General features: G+C 41.5%; 1 protein-coding gene across 15 annotated transcripts in view; it reads left to right on the plus strand.

Annotated features, from left to right (window-relative positions):
- ryr1b (ryanodine receptor 1b (skeletal)) overlaps positions 1-15812 on the plus strand; it is a 65684-nt gene that overhangs the window by 20992 nt on the left and 28880 nt on the right. For all 15 annotated transcript variants that reach the window (XM_014338233.2, XM_014338234.2, XM_014338239.2 and 12 more), the window contains 39 exons: positions 17-138; positions 239-425; positions 612-747; positions 838-933; positions 1304-1422; positions 2057-2190; positions 2520-2761; positions 2847-3039; positions 3652-3868; positions 3945-4049; positions 4280-4383; positions 4481-4564; positions 4654-4813; positions 4956-5103; positions 5215-5420; positions 5781-5955; positions 6086-6294; positions 6374-6720; positions 7000-7135; positions 7275-7435; positions 9223-9385; positions 9478-9564; positions 9908-10134; positions 10503-10947; positions 11031-11594; positions 11716-11916; positions 12259-12367; positions 12455-12601; positions 12722-12995; positions 13136-13253; positions 13362-13494; positions 13715-13809; positions 13894-14029; positions 14114-14297; positions 14437-14548; positions 14673-14793; positions 14891-15060; positions 15242-15462; positions 15709-15799. In XM_014338233.2, coding sequence (XP_014193719.1) covers positions 17-138; positions 239-425; positions 612-747; positions 838-933; positions 1304-1422; positions 2057-2190; positions 2520-2761; positions 2847-3039; positions 3652-3868; positions 3945-4049; positions 4280-4383; positions 4481-4564; positions 4654-4813; positions 4956-5103; positions 5215-5420; positions 5781-5955; positions 6086-6294; positions 6374-6720; positions 7000-7135; positions 7275-7435; positions 9223-9385; positions 9478-9564; positions 9908-10134; positions 10503-10947; positions 11031-11594; positions 11716-11916; positions 12259-12367; positions 12455-12601; positions 12722-12995; positions 13136-13253; positions 13362-13494; positions 13715-13809; positions 13894-14029; positions 14114-14297; positions 14437-14548; positions 14673-14793; positions 14891-15060; positions 15242-15462; positions 15709-15799 — 6879 coding nt within the window. The remainder of the gene's footprint in view (positions 1-16; positions 139-238; positions 426-611; positions 748-837; positions 934-1303; positions 1423-2056; positions 2191-2519; positions 2762-2846; positions 3040-3651; positions 3869-3944; positions 4050-4279; positions 4384-4480; positions 4565-4653; positions 4814-4955; positions 5104-5214; positions 5421-5780; positions 5956-6085; positions 6295-6373; positions 6721-6999; positions 7136-7274; positions 7436-9222; positions 9386-9477; positions 9565-9907; positions 10135-10502; positions 10948-11030; positions 11595-11715; positions 11917-12258; positions 12368-12454; positions 12602-12721; positions 12996-13135; positions 13254-13361; positions 13495-13714; positions 13810-13893; positions 14030-14113; positions 14298-14436; positions 14549-14672; positions 14794-14890; positions 15061-15241; positions 15463-15708; positions 15800-15812) is intronic.

The raw sequence follows: 15812 nt of genomic DNA on the forward strand, positions 1-15812 counted from the left end.
AAAATAATGTTTCCAGGTTATTCTGCACCAAGAGGGCCATATGGACGATGCCTTGACTGTGTCCCGCTCTCAGACTGAAGAGTCACAGGCTGCTCGAATGATTTACAGCACCACAGGCCTCTTCAGGCAGTTCATCAAGTAAGTTTATATGTTTTCAAAATGTGGATGAGTGGAAACTCTTTTTTGCAGCAGGATGCAGTCATATAAACCTATTATTAACTTTTATCTGTTCTTTCAGTGGATTGGACTCCCTCAGTGGGAAGAACAAGTCACCAGGGACAGGATCACTTCCTCTGGAGTCGGTCATCCTCTCTCTTCAGGATCTCATCTTCTACTTTCGCCCACCTGAGGAGGAACTGGAACACGAAGAGAAACAGACCAAGCTCCGCTCTCTCCGCAACCGGCAGAACCTCTTCCAGGAGGAGGTAATCAGCATGCTGCCATCCAAACCTCTTGCTCTATGAGTGCAAGAAATAATTTCAGTGTTATATTCAGAATAAAGGGGAATATTATTTTTTATACAAAATAAGTTTAAATGGATGTGAACATGACCTAAACTCTCAGGTTATTATTATGAATCCTGATGTTTTTGTTTTTGTTTTCAACCCCAGGGAATGATAACCATTGTGCTGGAGTGCATTGACCGCCTGAACGTATACAACACTGCTGCCCACTTTTCTGAATTTGCGGGAGAGGAGGCTGCTGAGTCCTGGAAGGAGATTGTCAACCTCCTTTATGAGCTGCTGGGTACGACCTCTGAAAACACAAACCGCAAATTACATGTGGTCTCTGCTGAATAAAGAAAAAATGATTTGTCTCTGTGTCTCCACTGCACAGCTTCTCTGATCAGGGGTAACCGATCAAATTGTGCATTGTTCTGTGACAATCTCGACTGGTTGGTCAGCAAGCTGGACCGTCTGGAGGCCTCCTCAGGTTTGAAATGCACCTTACTCATTCAGTCATACATCCACCACCCACAAATTACAAGTGTTTCGACTAATTGGCTTGGCAGGATCTACTGTTTATAATAGGCACAGCTTAATGCATTAAGCCCTAGGGTGTTGTTTGTTATTTTCACTTAGAAAATCCTCAGATTAATAACACCTTCGATACAGTACAATATAACTGAAATACACAAGTCTCCTTACATTCAGTACATCCAGTCTAGATCAGGAGTTGGTTAAAAATTCACAAGAACAGTTGCATCAAGTTGCTTTATTTATCTCTGCCAGCCAGCAGCTGGCCTGAAGACTGTATATTATTTAAATATTACCAGTATGTGAACCCTTTTCCTTGTTTTTAGGTATTCTTGAGGTGCTGTACTGTGTCTTAATTGAAAGCCCCGAGGTTCTGAACATCATCCAGGAGAACCACATCAAATCCATCATCTCTCTCTTGGACAAACATGGAAGGAACCATAAGGTAGGCTATATTTCACTGCCAGGAACTGAAAGGGAAAATAAATTAGCTCCATATGATATGCACTCATATTTGAATATTTTCCCATTAACACGTTAAATCTGTTTTGCTGTTGTTTCTTGTCAGGATTTGCAGATGTAATCAAAATATGCAAGATTTAGATGCATGTCTGTAGACACACAGACACGACATCCTTTCTCACTGTGCACTTTTTGAAATTGGTGTGTGCATGAAGGACTGCCTGTTTGCTTGATTTTACATCAGTGCTAAAGTGCTTTGGAGGCACTAGTTTATCTCCTCTTACCAGTATCTCCTGTGGAGGAGGTATTAGTGGGCCATCACATCAGTTATGGATCTATAAACTGGTAAAGAAAAAAAAGTAGAAGAGAAAGCAAAGACAAAATCCAGGCAAATATATTTTTGCCTGTTGGTGGTAGCTAGCTGGTGTCTGTCTCTCTCCTGTCATGGGCAGCAGTTCTTCTGTTTATCTCATAATGTAAAGACAGTCCTAAATGTCTGAATGAATCTGACTCATAAAAATCCTTTTTGTTCTTGCTGTTCTGTTTTTAGTAATCTTAACCAGCGGATAATCCAGTGATAATTAAGTTAATAAAAGTGTTTATGCTTCTACCTTTAGGTGCTGGATGTCTTGCGCTCTCTTTGTGTGTGTAACGGTGTAGCTGTGAGGTCCAACCAGAACCTCATCACTGAAAATCTACTTCCAGGTCGTGACCTCTTGCTACAGACCAGCATTGTAAACTATGTCACCAGGTACTTGAACTACTGTTGTTTTCAAAATTTGAATCAGGGAAACTTCATTAATCCCAGAGGGAAACTGAGTTATCATAGCAGCATAAATACAACAGACAACAAAGGAATAGCATAAAAAGAAGTGTAGAAATAGAGATACAATTAGATAAATATAAATATAAAAGGACACAAGTATTAACACTAATGCTTCTGGGATATTGCAGAAATTAAAGGTGCACAAGTGTCCAAATATACATTGTTTTGCAATATTTCCACGTTGTTAGTTTTTAGTTATTTCCCCTTGTTGTCTATAAAAGTTAATGCTAATGTACTTTCTCCTCTGTACTCAGTGTAAGGCCCAACATCTTCTTGGGTACATGTGAGGGGTCAACACAGTATAAGAAGTGGTACTATGAGGTGATGGTAGACCATGTGGAAGCCTTTGTGACAGCACAGGCGAGTCACCTGCGGGTAGGCTGGGCTTTGACTGAAGGTTATAGCCCCTATCCTGGAGGAGGAGAAGGCTGGGGTGGTAATGGTGTGGGAGATGACCTCTACTCATATGGCTTTGATGGACTGCATCTGTGGTCAGGTAAGATTTCCTTAAATCCTTTAAAAGAAGATTTACAATCTCTTGTAACCAATACAACCTCTTTACTACCTGCTCTACTGTTCAGGTACTGTGGCCCGCCAGGTGGCTTCGCCCAGTGCACATACACTGGCTGCCGATGATGTTGTAAGCTGCTGTCTGGATCTCAGTGTGCCCAGTATCTCCTTCCGTATTAATGGCCACCCAGTTCAGGGAATGTTTGAAAACTTTAATGTTGATGGCCTCTTCTTTCCTGTCATTAGCTTTTCTGCTGGGGTCAAGTAAGTTTAACATACAAATAAAGCGTAATCCTCTGTTTCACTATTTACTTGTATTTTGTTGATTAATGTAACTGATAAACAGTAAATTCATGTGATACATGTTGATGCAATGCAATTATGCAAGCAGAAGCTAATTTAATGGTTTTTCATGAGTTTGTCACCTTTTAAATTGTAATTTAATTTCAATTATTGGACTATTGGTGTAATAATATACAATGGGGAAGTAACAAAATAATTATTATTGCATTATATTTCAGAATTTCTCCAGTTTTATATTTTTAATAATTATTATTTTTCTTTTATTTCTTTAGATTATTGTCTAATCTCCCAAATAATAGCTTTAAAATCTTCAGAGTCCTGTCACTTAAAAGCTCTTACAGGATTTGTCTGTAATAAATCTTTAGAGTGCTGAGATGGGGCTTATGCATCATTGACTGATGAGTACAAGAAGGGAAACACAGGCTCAGGAACTGGCACAGAAATAAAATCAATTTTTTCTGTATTATGAGTTTTCTAAAGATCAATGAACCATTGTCATAAAGGAGTTTAGTAGTATATAAACCTCTGTCGTATAGATAAAGACTTGGACTCACTTGGTTTTTGTCTCCTTAGGGCTCGGTTCCTCCTCGGTGGTCGTCATGGGGACTTTAAATTCATGCCCCCACCTGGTTATGCGCCATGCTACGAGGCTTTGTTGCCTAGAGAGAGGATGCGTATTGAACATATCAAGGAGTACAAGCATGACTTTAATGGTGTGCGCAATCTTCTGGGTCCTACTCTGTCCCTCACTCATACATCTTTCACCCCCTGCCCTGTGGACACAATTCAGGTAAAATCCCCTCAGCTAAAATCAGTATTCGATGTCTTTGTTTCTTTTCGTTTTCTGACTTTCCTTTGCTTTATAGATTGTCTTGCCACCCCACTTGGAACGTATCCGAGAAAAACTGGCAGAGAATATTCACGAACTCTGGGCTATCACTCGTATTGAGCAGGGCTGGACCTATGGGATTGTGAGTATGGTGTCAGCACTGCAGAACAGATGCAACTATACGAGATTAGTGGTTTGACAACATCAGCTTTAAGTGGTTTAGAGCTTTTAACTGTTAAAAGTTAATATGACTGTTAGAAATGCTTCAAAATGCTTTACACAAGCAAATAAAAAGCATGAACTAACATATACATATATAAATTTACACACATTTATAAACTGTGGGTAAAAAACTATGATTTTTCCCTCCAGTTTAGGGATGACAACAAGAAACTCCACCCCTGTCTGGTGGACTTCCAAAGTCTGCCTGAACCAGAGAAGAACTACAATCTGCAGATGTCTGCTGAGACTCTCAAGTGAGTAGCAGGTTAGATTTGAGAGATTTAAAGGTCAGAGGAAAACGCTTATGTCCCATTATTGGTGAACTTATGTCTTTACTTTATTATCCCGCAGGACTCTCCTAGCACTGGGTTGCCATGTTGGTATGGGTGATGAGAAAGCGGAGGAGAATCTAAAGAAAATCAAGCTTCCCAAGACGTATGAAAACAAAAGATATTTCTTATTGTTTCGTCATAATTTTATACTTTAACTATGCAGATCTAAATGTAACCATATCTTTCTGTTAGCTATGTGATGAGCAACGGATACAAGCCTGCCCCGCTTGATCTCAGCCATGTCAAGCTGACACCAAACCAGAATCAGCTTGTAGAAAAACTGGCAGAAAATGGGCATAATGTTTGGGCGAGGGACCGAGTACGGCAAGGATGGACCTACAGCATTGTCCAGGTGATGATTTCCCAATCCTTAGTGGATCTTTTATTTATTGGTGGATGGTCTGTCTTAAAGTACACAATCAATCACTTACAATCACATGCATTGCATATTTTTTTTCTTTTCTATATAAAGCTGCATTTTTTACACTTTTCAGGACATTGTTAATAAGCGTAACCCTCGTCTGGTACCTTACAACCTGCTGGATGAGAGAACTAAGAAAACCAACCGAGACAGCGTTAACAACGCTGTCCGTACACTCATTGGCTATGGCTACAACATTGAGCCTCCAGATCAGGAGAGCAGTAAGTAATCTTTCCTCATGTGTTCGCTAATTAAATGCACAGTATCTTTTTTACACCACCTTTTTTGTCTTTCTTATTTTTATCTGTCTTGTTTTCCCTCTTTCACTGCAGCTGGCCATGGCCTTGAGAACACCCGTGGGGACAAGGTGCGAATCTTCAGGGCAGAGAAGTCGTATGCTGTCACCCAAGGAAAGTGGTACTTTGAGTTTGAGGCAGTCTCAACGGGGGAGATGAGAGTGGGCTGGGCACGTCCTAATGTCCACTCTGACACTGAACTGGGAGCAGATGAATTGGCCTACGTCTTTAATGGCAATAAGGTTAGTCACTAGGGTAACATTACAAATCGAATTTAGACTTGTTAACTTGGTCTATAAAAAATTATATTGTGTAAATGTTTTCTAAATCATTCACATCTTTTTGAATGGGTGACGTGGATCTCAAACTATTAGAAATATTGAATTTTGAGGAGGAAAGAAGTTCTTTAAGTTGTAGGAATAGAAAATATCACACTGTCTTTATTATTTTTGTATAGGAGAAGGTTGAGGTTTCGTAAACCTGAGGCAAGATGTATTAGTCAGTAGCTAAAAAAGGTTACTGTAGCACACTGTAGCTGGTGGAAATGATGTCTCTGTTTTTGTGGAAATAGGTAATATTTTATTTGTTGTAACCTCTTCCAGGCCCAGCGGTGGCATATTGGCAATGAACCATTTGGCCGCCAGTGGCAGTCTGGTGATGTCGTTGGCTGTATGATAGACCTGACTGAGATGAACATCATGTTCACACTCAATGGAGAAATGTTGATCAGTGACTCAGGCTCAGAGATGGCTTTCAAAGATATTGAAATTGGGGATGGTGAGAACTGTTTTTTTTATAGTACCAGCATTAGCACCAATAACTAAAAGTTACTGGTGCCAGTTTGCATTATAAGCAGCAGCTTGAAAAAACGATTAACTAATTTCTTCCCTTTCATGCTACCCATCAGGTTTTATTCCAGTGTGTACCCTGGGTCTATCTCAGGTTGGAAGGATTAATCTTGGTCAAGATGTCAGCAGCCTGCGCTATTTTGCCATTTGTGGCCTGCAGGAAGGATTTGAACCTTTTGCCATCAATATGAAGCGAGACATCACCATGTGGTTCAGTAAAAGTTTGCCCCAGTTTGGGCCTGTGCCTGCTGATCACAACCATATTGAGGTAACTATTCAGAGACATGTGTAAAGTTTAATAAAGTTAGAACTTCAAAATGAGTGATTTCTGTATTTTTGTCTCCTAGGTCTCCCGTGTTGACGGGACCGTGGACAGCGCCCCCTGTCTGAAGCTGACGCACAAGACGTTTGGGTCGCAGAATGCCAACACTGATATGATGTTCCTTAGACTCAGCATGCCTGTGCAGTTCCATGAGACCTTTAAGATCCCGGCAGGTACCACCCCTCTCACCCGTGCCCTTACTATACCTGAGGAGGAAGTCGCAGTGGTAGAACCTGACTCAGAGTTTGAAGTTTTGAAAAAGTCTGCCAGTCGCAAGGAGCAGGAAGAGGACAAGAAGGACCCCTCTGTGCCTAAGGAGATCTCCGTGGAAAATGAGAAGGACACAATGTCAGAAAAGGGAAAGAAAAAAGGGTAAGTTTGTCAGTTTGTCACTGCAAAATAATGAAAATCTTCTGGACTGTTATGGTTGCTGGTTTAATATAAATTAAACAGAACAATCTCAATCACCTTCTGTTTTATTATATTTATTTGTTTTGTTTGATTTTACGAATATTTGTGCTACATACCAATAACTGAAGTTGTGATATTTGGCTTGTTCTTTTAGAATGAAATCCACTGAAACTGTAAAGCAGTTAGAAGCCTTTAAAAAAACACTAATTCCAAATGTTATTTATCTTCCGTGGACAACAGATTTTTCTCCAAAGCCAAGAAGGCAGCCATGACACCTCTTGCCCCTCCTCCTGCTCCTCCAACGGTGCCACGTTTGGTGGAAGACGTGGTCCCTGATGACAGAGATGATCCTGAGATCATCCAAAATACCACCACTGTGAGATTCACGTTATTATTTGCTACAGTTACACATATTATTACCTGAGATTTTGTCAATTTGAATGATGGCTTTAAGTTTTCATGTAATCTGTAGATAATAAAATAATATGATTTCTTCTTTTTTCCCCCGTCTTTAGTATTACTACTCTGTGAGGATCTTTGCTGGGCAGGAGCCGTCTGGTGTTTGGGTTGGCTGGGTCACTCCTGATTACCACATGTATGATCAAAACTTTGACCTCTCCAAGGTCCGCAGTGTCACTGTCACAGTGGGAGATGACAGAGGCAACATACATGACAGGTTAGTTTTTTTCGTGCATAAATTTTTATTATTGCTGGCCAATCATTGAGGAAAACTTATAAATATATTTTTTATGTATTATTTATTTAATCTTAATTTAATCTAATGACATTTAGGCTAGATTTGTTTATTTAAATGCTGTGGAAGTAAAGACAAACAACACAAAGAAATTACAAATTAAATATGCCTTCATATTAATTTGGCATTGCACCTAAATGAATAAAGGGACCCATCAAGCTTATTTCCAGCTCCATATTTTTGTTCTGGGACTTCATTAGAGCAGCTTTATATGATTTACAGTGAAAAAAAAATTTATGGATCTTACTTACTTTGAGATGCAGCCTCTCAGTTCATTATCTGTTTAAGCTCGTGTCTATTTAAGACCCCCTCATGCTAATTGCCCACTTTTCCTCGCCTGGCTGCTGCAAAAAGTCAATTTCTTATTCAAAGGAGCTTGCAAAGAAAAGCGTCTGGACTTCTTTAAGTTACTTGAAGACGTTTCACCTCTCATCCGAGAAGCTTCTTCAGTTCTAAGGTCAAATGGTGGAGAGTCCCAGATATAAACCTAGTGGGAGTTTCCCCCCACAGAGGGACAAAAGGACCCCCTGATGATCCTCTAATCGCCTGAGCCAAGGTGTGAAACTGAAGGACAGACGCAACAACATTGTCATCCCCTATGTAGCCGGTGTATCAGAAAAACTCAGGAGAGTTTTCTCCAAGCATGACATCCCGGTGCATTTCAGACCCAGCAACACGCTCAGACAAAAACTGGTTCACCCGAAAGACAAAACGCCAAAACACAAACTTAACAATGTGGTGTATGCTGTACAGTGCAGCGAGGAATGCCCAGACCTCTACATTGGAGAGACCAAACAGCCACTTCACAAGCGCATGGCACAACACAGAAGAGCCACCTCCACAGGACAAGACTCAGCAGTCCATCTGCATCTTAAGGATAAAGGACACTCTTTCGAGGATGCCAATGTTCACATTTTGGACAGAGAGGACAGATGGTTTGAAAGAGGAGTGAAAGAAGCCATCTATGTCCACTGTGAGCGACCATCTTTGAACAGAGGCGGGGGTTTACGACACCAACTCTCTGCCATCTATAATCCAGTTTTGAGATCCCTTCCCAGACGCCTTAACGCCCACTCACATCCTGGGCCATCTGACCTCAGGAATTCGCATGATAAGGTGGGGCCAGGTTTCACAATGAACACACCCGAAACTCTGGCTGATTGGGACCCACACCCAGTTTCACACCTTGGCTCAGGCGATTAGAGGATCATCAGGGGGTCCTTTTGTCCCTCTGTGGGGGGTACTCCCACTAGGTTTATATCTGGGACTCTCCACCATTTGACCTTAGAACTGAAGAAGCTTCTCGGATGAGAGGTGAAACGTCTTCAAGCAACTTAAAGAAGTCCAGACGCTTTTCTTTGCAAGCTCCTTTGACTACGATGACCTGGATGACTGAGAACCTTCACAGACAATTTCTTATTCTTAAAAAAACTCATATTTTGTAGAAAATACAATCATCAGGTTACTTTTACATATGCTGAACTCATTATTTGAAGCTCTATTCATATTCACAGTGTATGACAGAAAATAAAATAAAGAAAATACAATTCAAAGTTAGTTAGGGTTCTATTTTGCTTACATCTACTTCTTTTTTTTGGTTTGTTAGTTACTGTAAAGAATTTGGATCAGCTGCAGTATTTCAATTGAGACAGATGAGTTTAACTGGAGTGAGTTTCATTACAGCTGTGTTTCTTGCTCATTCTTTGCAGCATGAAGCACAGTAATTGTTACATGGTGTGGGGAGGGGACCTGGTCAGCAATCAACAGACCCGCTTTAGCCAGGAGGACATGGTGATTGGCTGCCTTGTTGATCTGGCAACAGGTCTAATGACTTTTATGGCAAATGGAAAGGAGATTAATACTTTCTACCAGGTAAGGGAAAGTCAAATAGATTTATCTGTGTTTTTTATTCTTTGCTTTAAATGTATCCTGATGAGCTATGTGACAACGCTATGCTCTGTCAGGTGGAGCCGAACACCAAACTCTTCCCTGCAGTTTTCGTTCAGCCGTTCAGTCAGAACATGGTGCAGCTAGAGTTGGGCAAACTCAAGGTCAGATGGAACGGTTTTCACTCTTTTTTGCAGCTGCCTTTTCTTAAAGTGTCACCAATTTAGAAATGTATGGTAATGTAAGTCAGACCCACGTTGGTGGTCTTTGGGAGTGGAGCACGGTCCAATCTTGCATTGCAATTCTCCTACTTATCTCTTTTAATATTGGACCAGATGTTGTCCATCATTTATTAATGATGATGTTTGGTGTTTTTAATAAAATGAACCACTATTTTTTTTTACCTGTACCTTCACATCTGAATTTCTGTATTTTTCAAATCTACTTGAATTAATTTTTTTCCTTCAAATGACAGTAAGCTCACCTCTACTGTATCTCTCATATCAGAACATCATGCCTATCTCAGCTGCGATGTTCCACAGTGAACGTAACAATCCAGTCCCTCAGTGCCCCCCGAGGCTGGATGTCCAGATGCTGACTCCAGTTATCTGGAGTCGTATGCCAAATCACTTCCTCAAACCAGAGATGGGCAAAGTAAATGAGCGGTTAGGCTGGATGGTGGAGTGTGTTGAACCTCTCATCATGATGGCACTGCACATCCCAGAGGAGAACAGGTCAGAAACAGAATGTCGATGCAGAAAACTCTTAAGTTTAGAGTTTTCATATAGCATTTATGACATTCCTGCTATAAATAATTGAGATAGCAGCAGATCAGCAATCCCTACATCTTTTAACTTTATCATTGCAAATGTCAGTTACTTGTTATACCCGATGTATTTAGAGATGTCAGAGGAAGAAGCTATTTTCTTTTTTCCGCATTAAGAGAGCTGAAAACCAAAAAATACATTTTTGTTATCATGAGAGTGTGATTTAAGAAAGGGAAGGTAAATATATAGAGCGATTAACATATAGTTATTACAAAAGATTTGTCATGATCATATAATGCATACAATGCAATGAAGTTGACTTTTTTTTTCCACAGATGTATTGATATCCTGGAGCTGTCAGAGCGTCAGGATCTGATGAAGTTCCACTATCATACACTCATGCTCTACTGTGCTGTGTGCGCACTTGGGAACAACCGAGTGGCTCATGCATTATGCAGTCATGTGGATGAATCCCAGCTTTTCTATGCTATTGAGAACACCTACCTACCTGGACCTCTTCGCAGCGGCTTCTATGATCTGCTTATCAGCATTCATCTGGAATCAGCAAAACGGGCACGCTTGGGAACCAACAGGGAATTCATCGTTCCCATGACCGAAGAGACCCTCAGCATCAAGCTCTATCCTGATGCAATAAAAGCCCACTCCTTACCTGGTGTTGGTCTCACTACCTGCTTACGGCCAAAGCTGCATTTCTCATCCATCAATTTTGTTGGCACAGACCCTGATTTGTACACCATTAGTCCTGTCTTTCCTCTACAGGTAAGAAACAGGAGACAAGGTGCATTAAACCAAAAATCTTAAATGTTTTCTGCCTTTACTTACTTGTTATTTTGCTTCTGTAGGAGCTGAAAACAAAGGCGATTAACATGTTACGAGAGGCTGTGCTGGATGGTAGCCAGGCCATGCGGGATCCAGTAGGAGGCAGTGTAGAGTTCCACTTTGTCCCAATCTTGAAGCTAATCAGTACACTGCTTATTATGGGCATCTTCAATGATGATGACACCAAGCACATTCTCAAGATGATCGATCCCAATGTTTTCAGTGGAAAGGAAGGGGAGGAAGCTGAAGAGGGTGGAGCTGCTGAAGGAGAAATTGAGGAAAAGAAGGAGGAGGAATCGGAAGAAGCAGCCGAAGACGAGCTTGAGGATGAAGGGGTTGGGGATGAGGAAGAGGAGGAGCTAAAAGAGCTGGAGAAACGAGAGGGTGGGGAGGAAGAGGCTGAGCCCAAGGAAGAAGGAGAAGAGGAGGAAAAGGACAAAGAAGAGGCTAAGAGAGGAAAGGTAGATGGAGAGAAAGCAGAGGAAGAGAAGGAGTCAGAGGCAGTGGAAGCAGAAGCACAGGAGGAAGACGAGGGTCTGGAGGAAGGACTGCTACAGATGACGCTGCCAGAGTCTGTCAAACTGCAGGTCATTGTGATGTTTAAACTCTGACTGCTTTACAGTTTTACACCTGATGTGGATAATTGTGTCAGAGGATCTCATATTAGAACATTAGAACTTATGTTCCTGTCTCACCTTGCTCTTTCAGATGTGCACACTCCTGCAGTACTTCTGCGATTGCGAGCTGAGACACAGGGTGGAAGCCATTGTAGCATTCTCAGACCAGTTTGTCCATGATGTTAAGAGCAATCAACGTGTCCGTTACAACCAGCTAATGAGAGCCTTCACCATGTCAGCTGCTGAGACTGCACGCAAGACCCGGGAGTTCCGCTCGCCTCCACAGGACCAGGTAATAACTAATATTATCACACTAAACAAATGTCTCATAGGCTCCAGGTTTGAATTAATTTAGATGGTATTTCTTAGTTGATATTTATCTTTGGAAAGTAAGAACTTACACTGTGATCAGTGTAACTTAACAGTTTATCATCAGATCTAAGGATTTAAAGATTAATTATAATGATTAAGTACAAACCATGTACTTGATGAATTAATTATTAGTTCTTGAGATTTGATGATAAACTGTTAAGTTTCCCATGTGCTGTTCAGACGACAACAAAACAAACCATATTTATAGCAAAAGACACACAAAATATCCTGATATAGCTGCTATAATGTGCTCTCTGTTAAGGTTCTTATGCTAACGAACTTCAAACACTTGGAGGATGAAGATTCTCCAGTTCCCGAGGACGTGCGGGAAACACTGGCAGAATTCCACAATGACCTCTTGCTTCACTGTGGTGAGCATTTTTGTGTAATTATGAATTTCTTCAGGTGTGAAAAGCTGTTTATGGGTGTTTAATGCTGTTGTCACATTTTTACCATAGGTATACATATTGAGGAGGAACCAGAGGAGGAGGAGGTGGACACTTCACTGAGGGGCAGACTTGTTAGTCTGGTAGACAAGGTTAAAAGCCTCCGTAAGAAGAAGGAGGAGGAGGAAAAGCCAGAGGTGGAGGAAGAAGCAAAACCCAGTAAGATTAACACTTAGATTACCTGTGAAACAGTTGAAGGACCCGATCTGCATTTTCTTTTTAGCTTTAGGGTAAGAGTTAAATTGAGTTTATAACACGCTCTTCCTTCATTTCACCCAGGCACCCTTCAGGAGCTGATCTCCCACACCATGATCCACTGGGCTCAGGAGTCTTTTGTTCAGAACCCTGAGCTGGTGCGACTGATGTTCAGCCTTCTACACCGACTGTACGACGGTCTTGGCGAGCTGATCCGAGCACTGCCCAAAGCATATGCCATCAATGCCGTGTCCGTTCAGGACACCATGGAACTACTTGAGTGTTTGGGACAGATCCGATCACTGCTCATCGTCCAGATGGGTCCTGAAGAGGAGCGGCTTATGATCCAGAGCATTGGGTTAGTGTGGGGGATAAATAGTGTATACTTTGGAATTTTAGAGTTAGTTTGTTACATTTTGAGTTATAATAATAGAACATGTGATGTTATTTTATTAAGTAATGTAACACTGATGTATGGCTTCTGTTTTTTTTTTTCAGAAATATCATGAATAACAAGGTGTTCTACCAACACCCCAATCTGATGAGAGCTCTGGGTATGCATGAGACTGTGATGGAAGTGATGGTCAACGTGTTAGGTGGAGGAGGAGATTCGAAGGTAACTGTGATTTCTTCAAGTCTTTCACTTTCCAGGCCTGCAATTTATAACACAGCACACATCAGACATTATGCATCTGAGAAAAATGTTTGTTTTTTTCTTGCCCAGGAGATTCGATTCCCCCAAATGGTGACCAGCTGCTGTCGTTTCCTGTGTTACTTCTGCCGTATCAGCCGACAGAACCAGCGTTCTATGTTTGACCATCTGAGCTACCTGTTGCAGAACAGCGGCATCGGCTTGGGTGAGTCCCCTGTTACACTGTTTACTGTACTCTGTGTATGGCTTATTATGGACAGATTTTATTTTAAAATGTTTTTTATTTTGAATAATCATGAAACAATTATAATAAAATTTAATTCACTGAAGCATGCAGGTAAGACGTTTCTAAATGAGTTTTAATGAGCTGGGATCTTTATACCAGGTGATGAATGAATAAACTCACTGATTATATCCCTATGTAGGCATGCGTGGATCCACACCCCTGGATGTGGCTGCAGCCTCCTGTATTGACAATAACGAGCTGGCCTTGGCTTTACAAGAGCAGGAACTGGAAATGGTTAGAGAGAAAAAATGTTTTTAAAAAAGGCTATAGTGGAACTGTTATCTGATAATCTCTCCTTTTGGTACTCACACGAGGTAGGTGGTGACATACTTGGCAGGCTGTGGACTGCAGATGTGTCCAATGCTCTTGTCTAAGGGCTACCCTGACATTGGCTGGAATCCTTGTGGCGGAGAGAGATACCTGGATTTCCTCCGCTTTGCTGTCTTCGTTAATGGTTGGCTTTGACTATTTTATAATGATGAGATTTGTAAGTAGTCGCCACTAATATTTACCTCCTCCTACAACCTACTCCCCTTAGGAGAAAGCGTGGAAGAGAATGCCACCGTTGTGGTGCGTCTGCTCATCCGTCGCCCTGAGTGCTTTGGCCCAGCCCTGAGAGGAGAGGGTGGTAATGGCCTGCTGGCTGCAATGGAGGAGGCCATCAAGATATCAGAGGATCCGGCAAGAGATGGGCCCACTGTTAAGAAAGACAGGCGCTTCATGTAAGGGCTGGCGCAGTGGCAGTGAATTCGATTTTTGTTGACAGAATAACACCAACTAACAGCTTAGACAAATCACTGTGTAGTTTCACAGCAGCACAACAAATTTTCTTATAGAAAATAACATTATCTGGATTGGCAGGTTTGGTGGTGAGGAACAGCACGAGGAGAACCGTGTGCATCTGGGAAATGCCATCATGTCCTTTTACTCGGCTCTCATTGATCTGCTGGGTCGCTGTGCCCCAGAGATGCATGTAAGTAGAGCAGCTTTTAACATATTTCTATCCCTCAAACCTCCAGGAAGAGTGGATCTGTGGGTGTTTGATTTGTAGGAGTTAGTTTCATATAGCACAATTTATTTATTTTTTTTATTTGTAGCTGATCCAAGCGGGTAAGGGTGAAGCTCTAAGAATCAGGGCCATCCTGAGGTCTCTGGTGCCTATAGAGGACCTGGTTGGAGTAATCAGCTTACCTGTGCAGATTCCAGCATATGGCAAAGGTTGGATAAAAAGTTGTGCTGATACAGGGATGTTTTGTAATAATTTACAAAATGTGGCGCCCTACTTCATAAGGTTTTTTTTCCTATCTAACCACAGATGGCCAGATTATTGAGCCCAAGATGTCTGCCAGTTTTGTGCCAGACCACAAGGCCTCCATGGTGCTCTTCCTCGACAGAGTGTACGGTATTGATAACCAGGACTTCCTGCTTCATGTGCTTGAGGTTGGCTTCTTGCCTGACATGAGAGCTGCAGCTTCTCTGGATACGGTGAGAAAAAAAAGGCACAGACCTAACAGATAAAATTTCCTTCTGTAAATTCTAGATTTCAGTACAAAGTCTGCATATTGATGTAATTTGCTATAGATTCCCTTTGATATAGTTAATGTATCCGTCTGTCTTTAAGGTAATGCAGTGAGTCTAAGCAGTTTTTTGTCTTCTCTGATTTTAGGCGGCATTCAGCACAACTGAAATGGCCTTGGCTCTGAACCGCTACCTCTGTTCGGCTGTACTGCCTCTTCTTACAAAGTGTGCGCCATTGTTTGCTGGAACAGACCACCGGGCCATCATGATCGACTCCATGCTCCACACAATTTATCGCCTGTCTCGTGGCCGAGCCCTTACCAAGGCTCAGAGGGATGTTATAGAGGAGTGTCTCATGTCCCTCTGCAAGTCAGTATTTAAAAAAACCCTCTCTGTATAGCAAATGCTAAATAAGCGAGCTGAATAACTCCAAAAAGGAAGCCTTTATTTTCTATTTGTTTAACCTTTATTCAGCCTGGGGAGGTTTTCGAGACATTATCTCTTTTACAAGAAAGATCTAATGATAACGGCAAATTCACAACAAATTACAAACTTTGAAGTGAATGATGAAACGTGCCTTTTCAAACAGTTTTAAACTTACGGTGATATCCACAGATACCTTCGACCCTCTATGCTGCAGCATTTGCTTAGGCGGCTGGTGTTTGACGTACCCATCCTCAATGAATATGCAAAGATGCCTCTCAAGGTGAGTCTTCTGT

The sequence above is a fragment of the Haplochromis burtoni genome, unplaced genomic scaffold, assembly GCF_018398535.1.
Source record: "Haplochromis burtoni strain Fernald_Lab_line unplaced genomic scaffold, NCSU_Asbu1 Contig_36, whole genome shotgun sequence".
Classification (NCBI taxonomy): Eukaryota; Metazoa; Chordata; class Actinopteri; order Cichliformes; family Cichlidae; genus Haplochromis; species Haplochromis burtoni.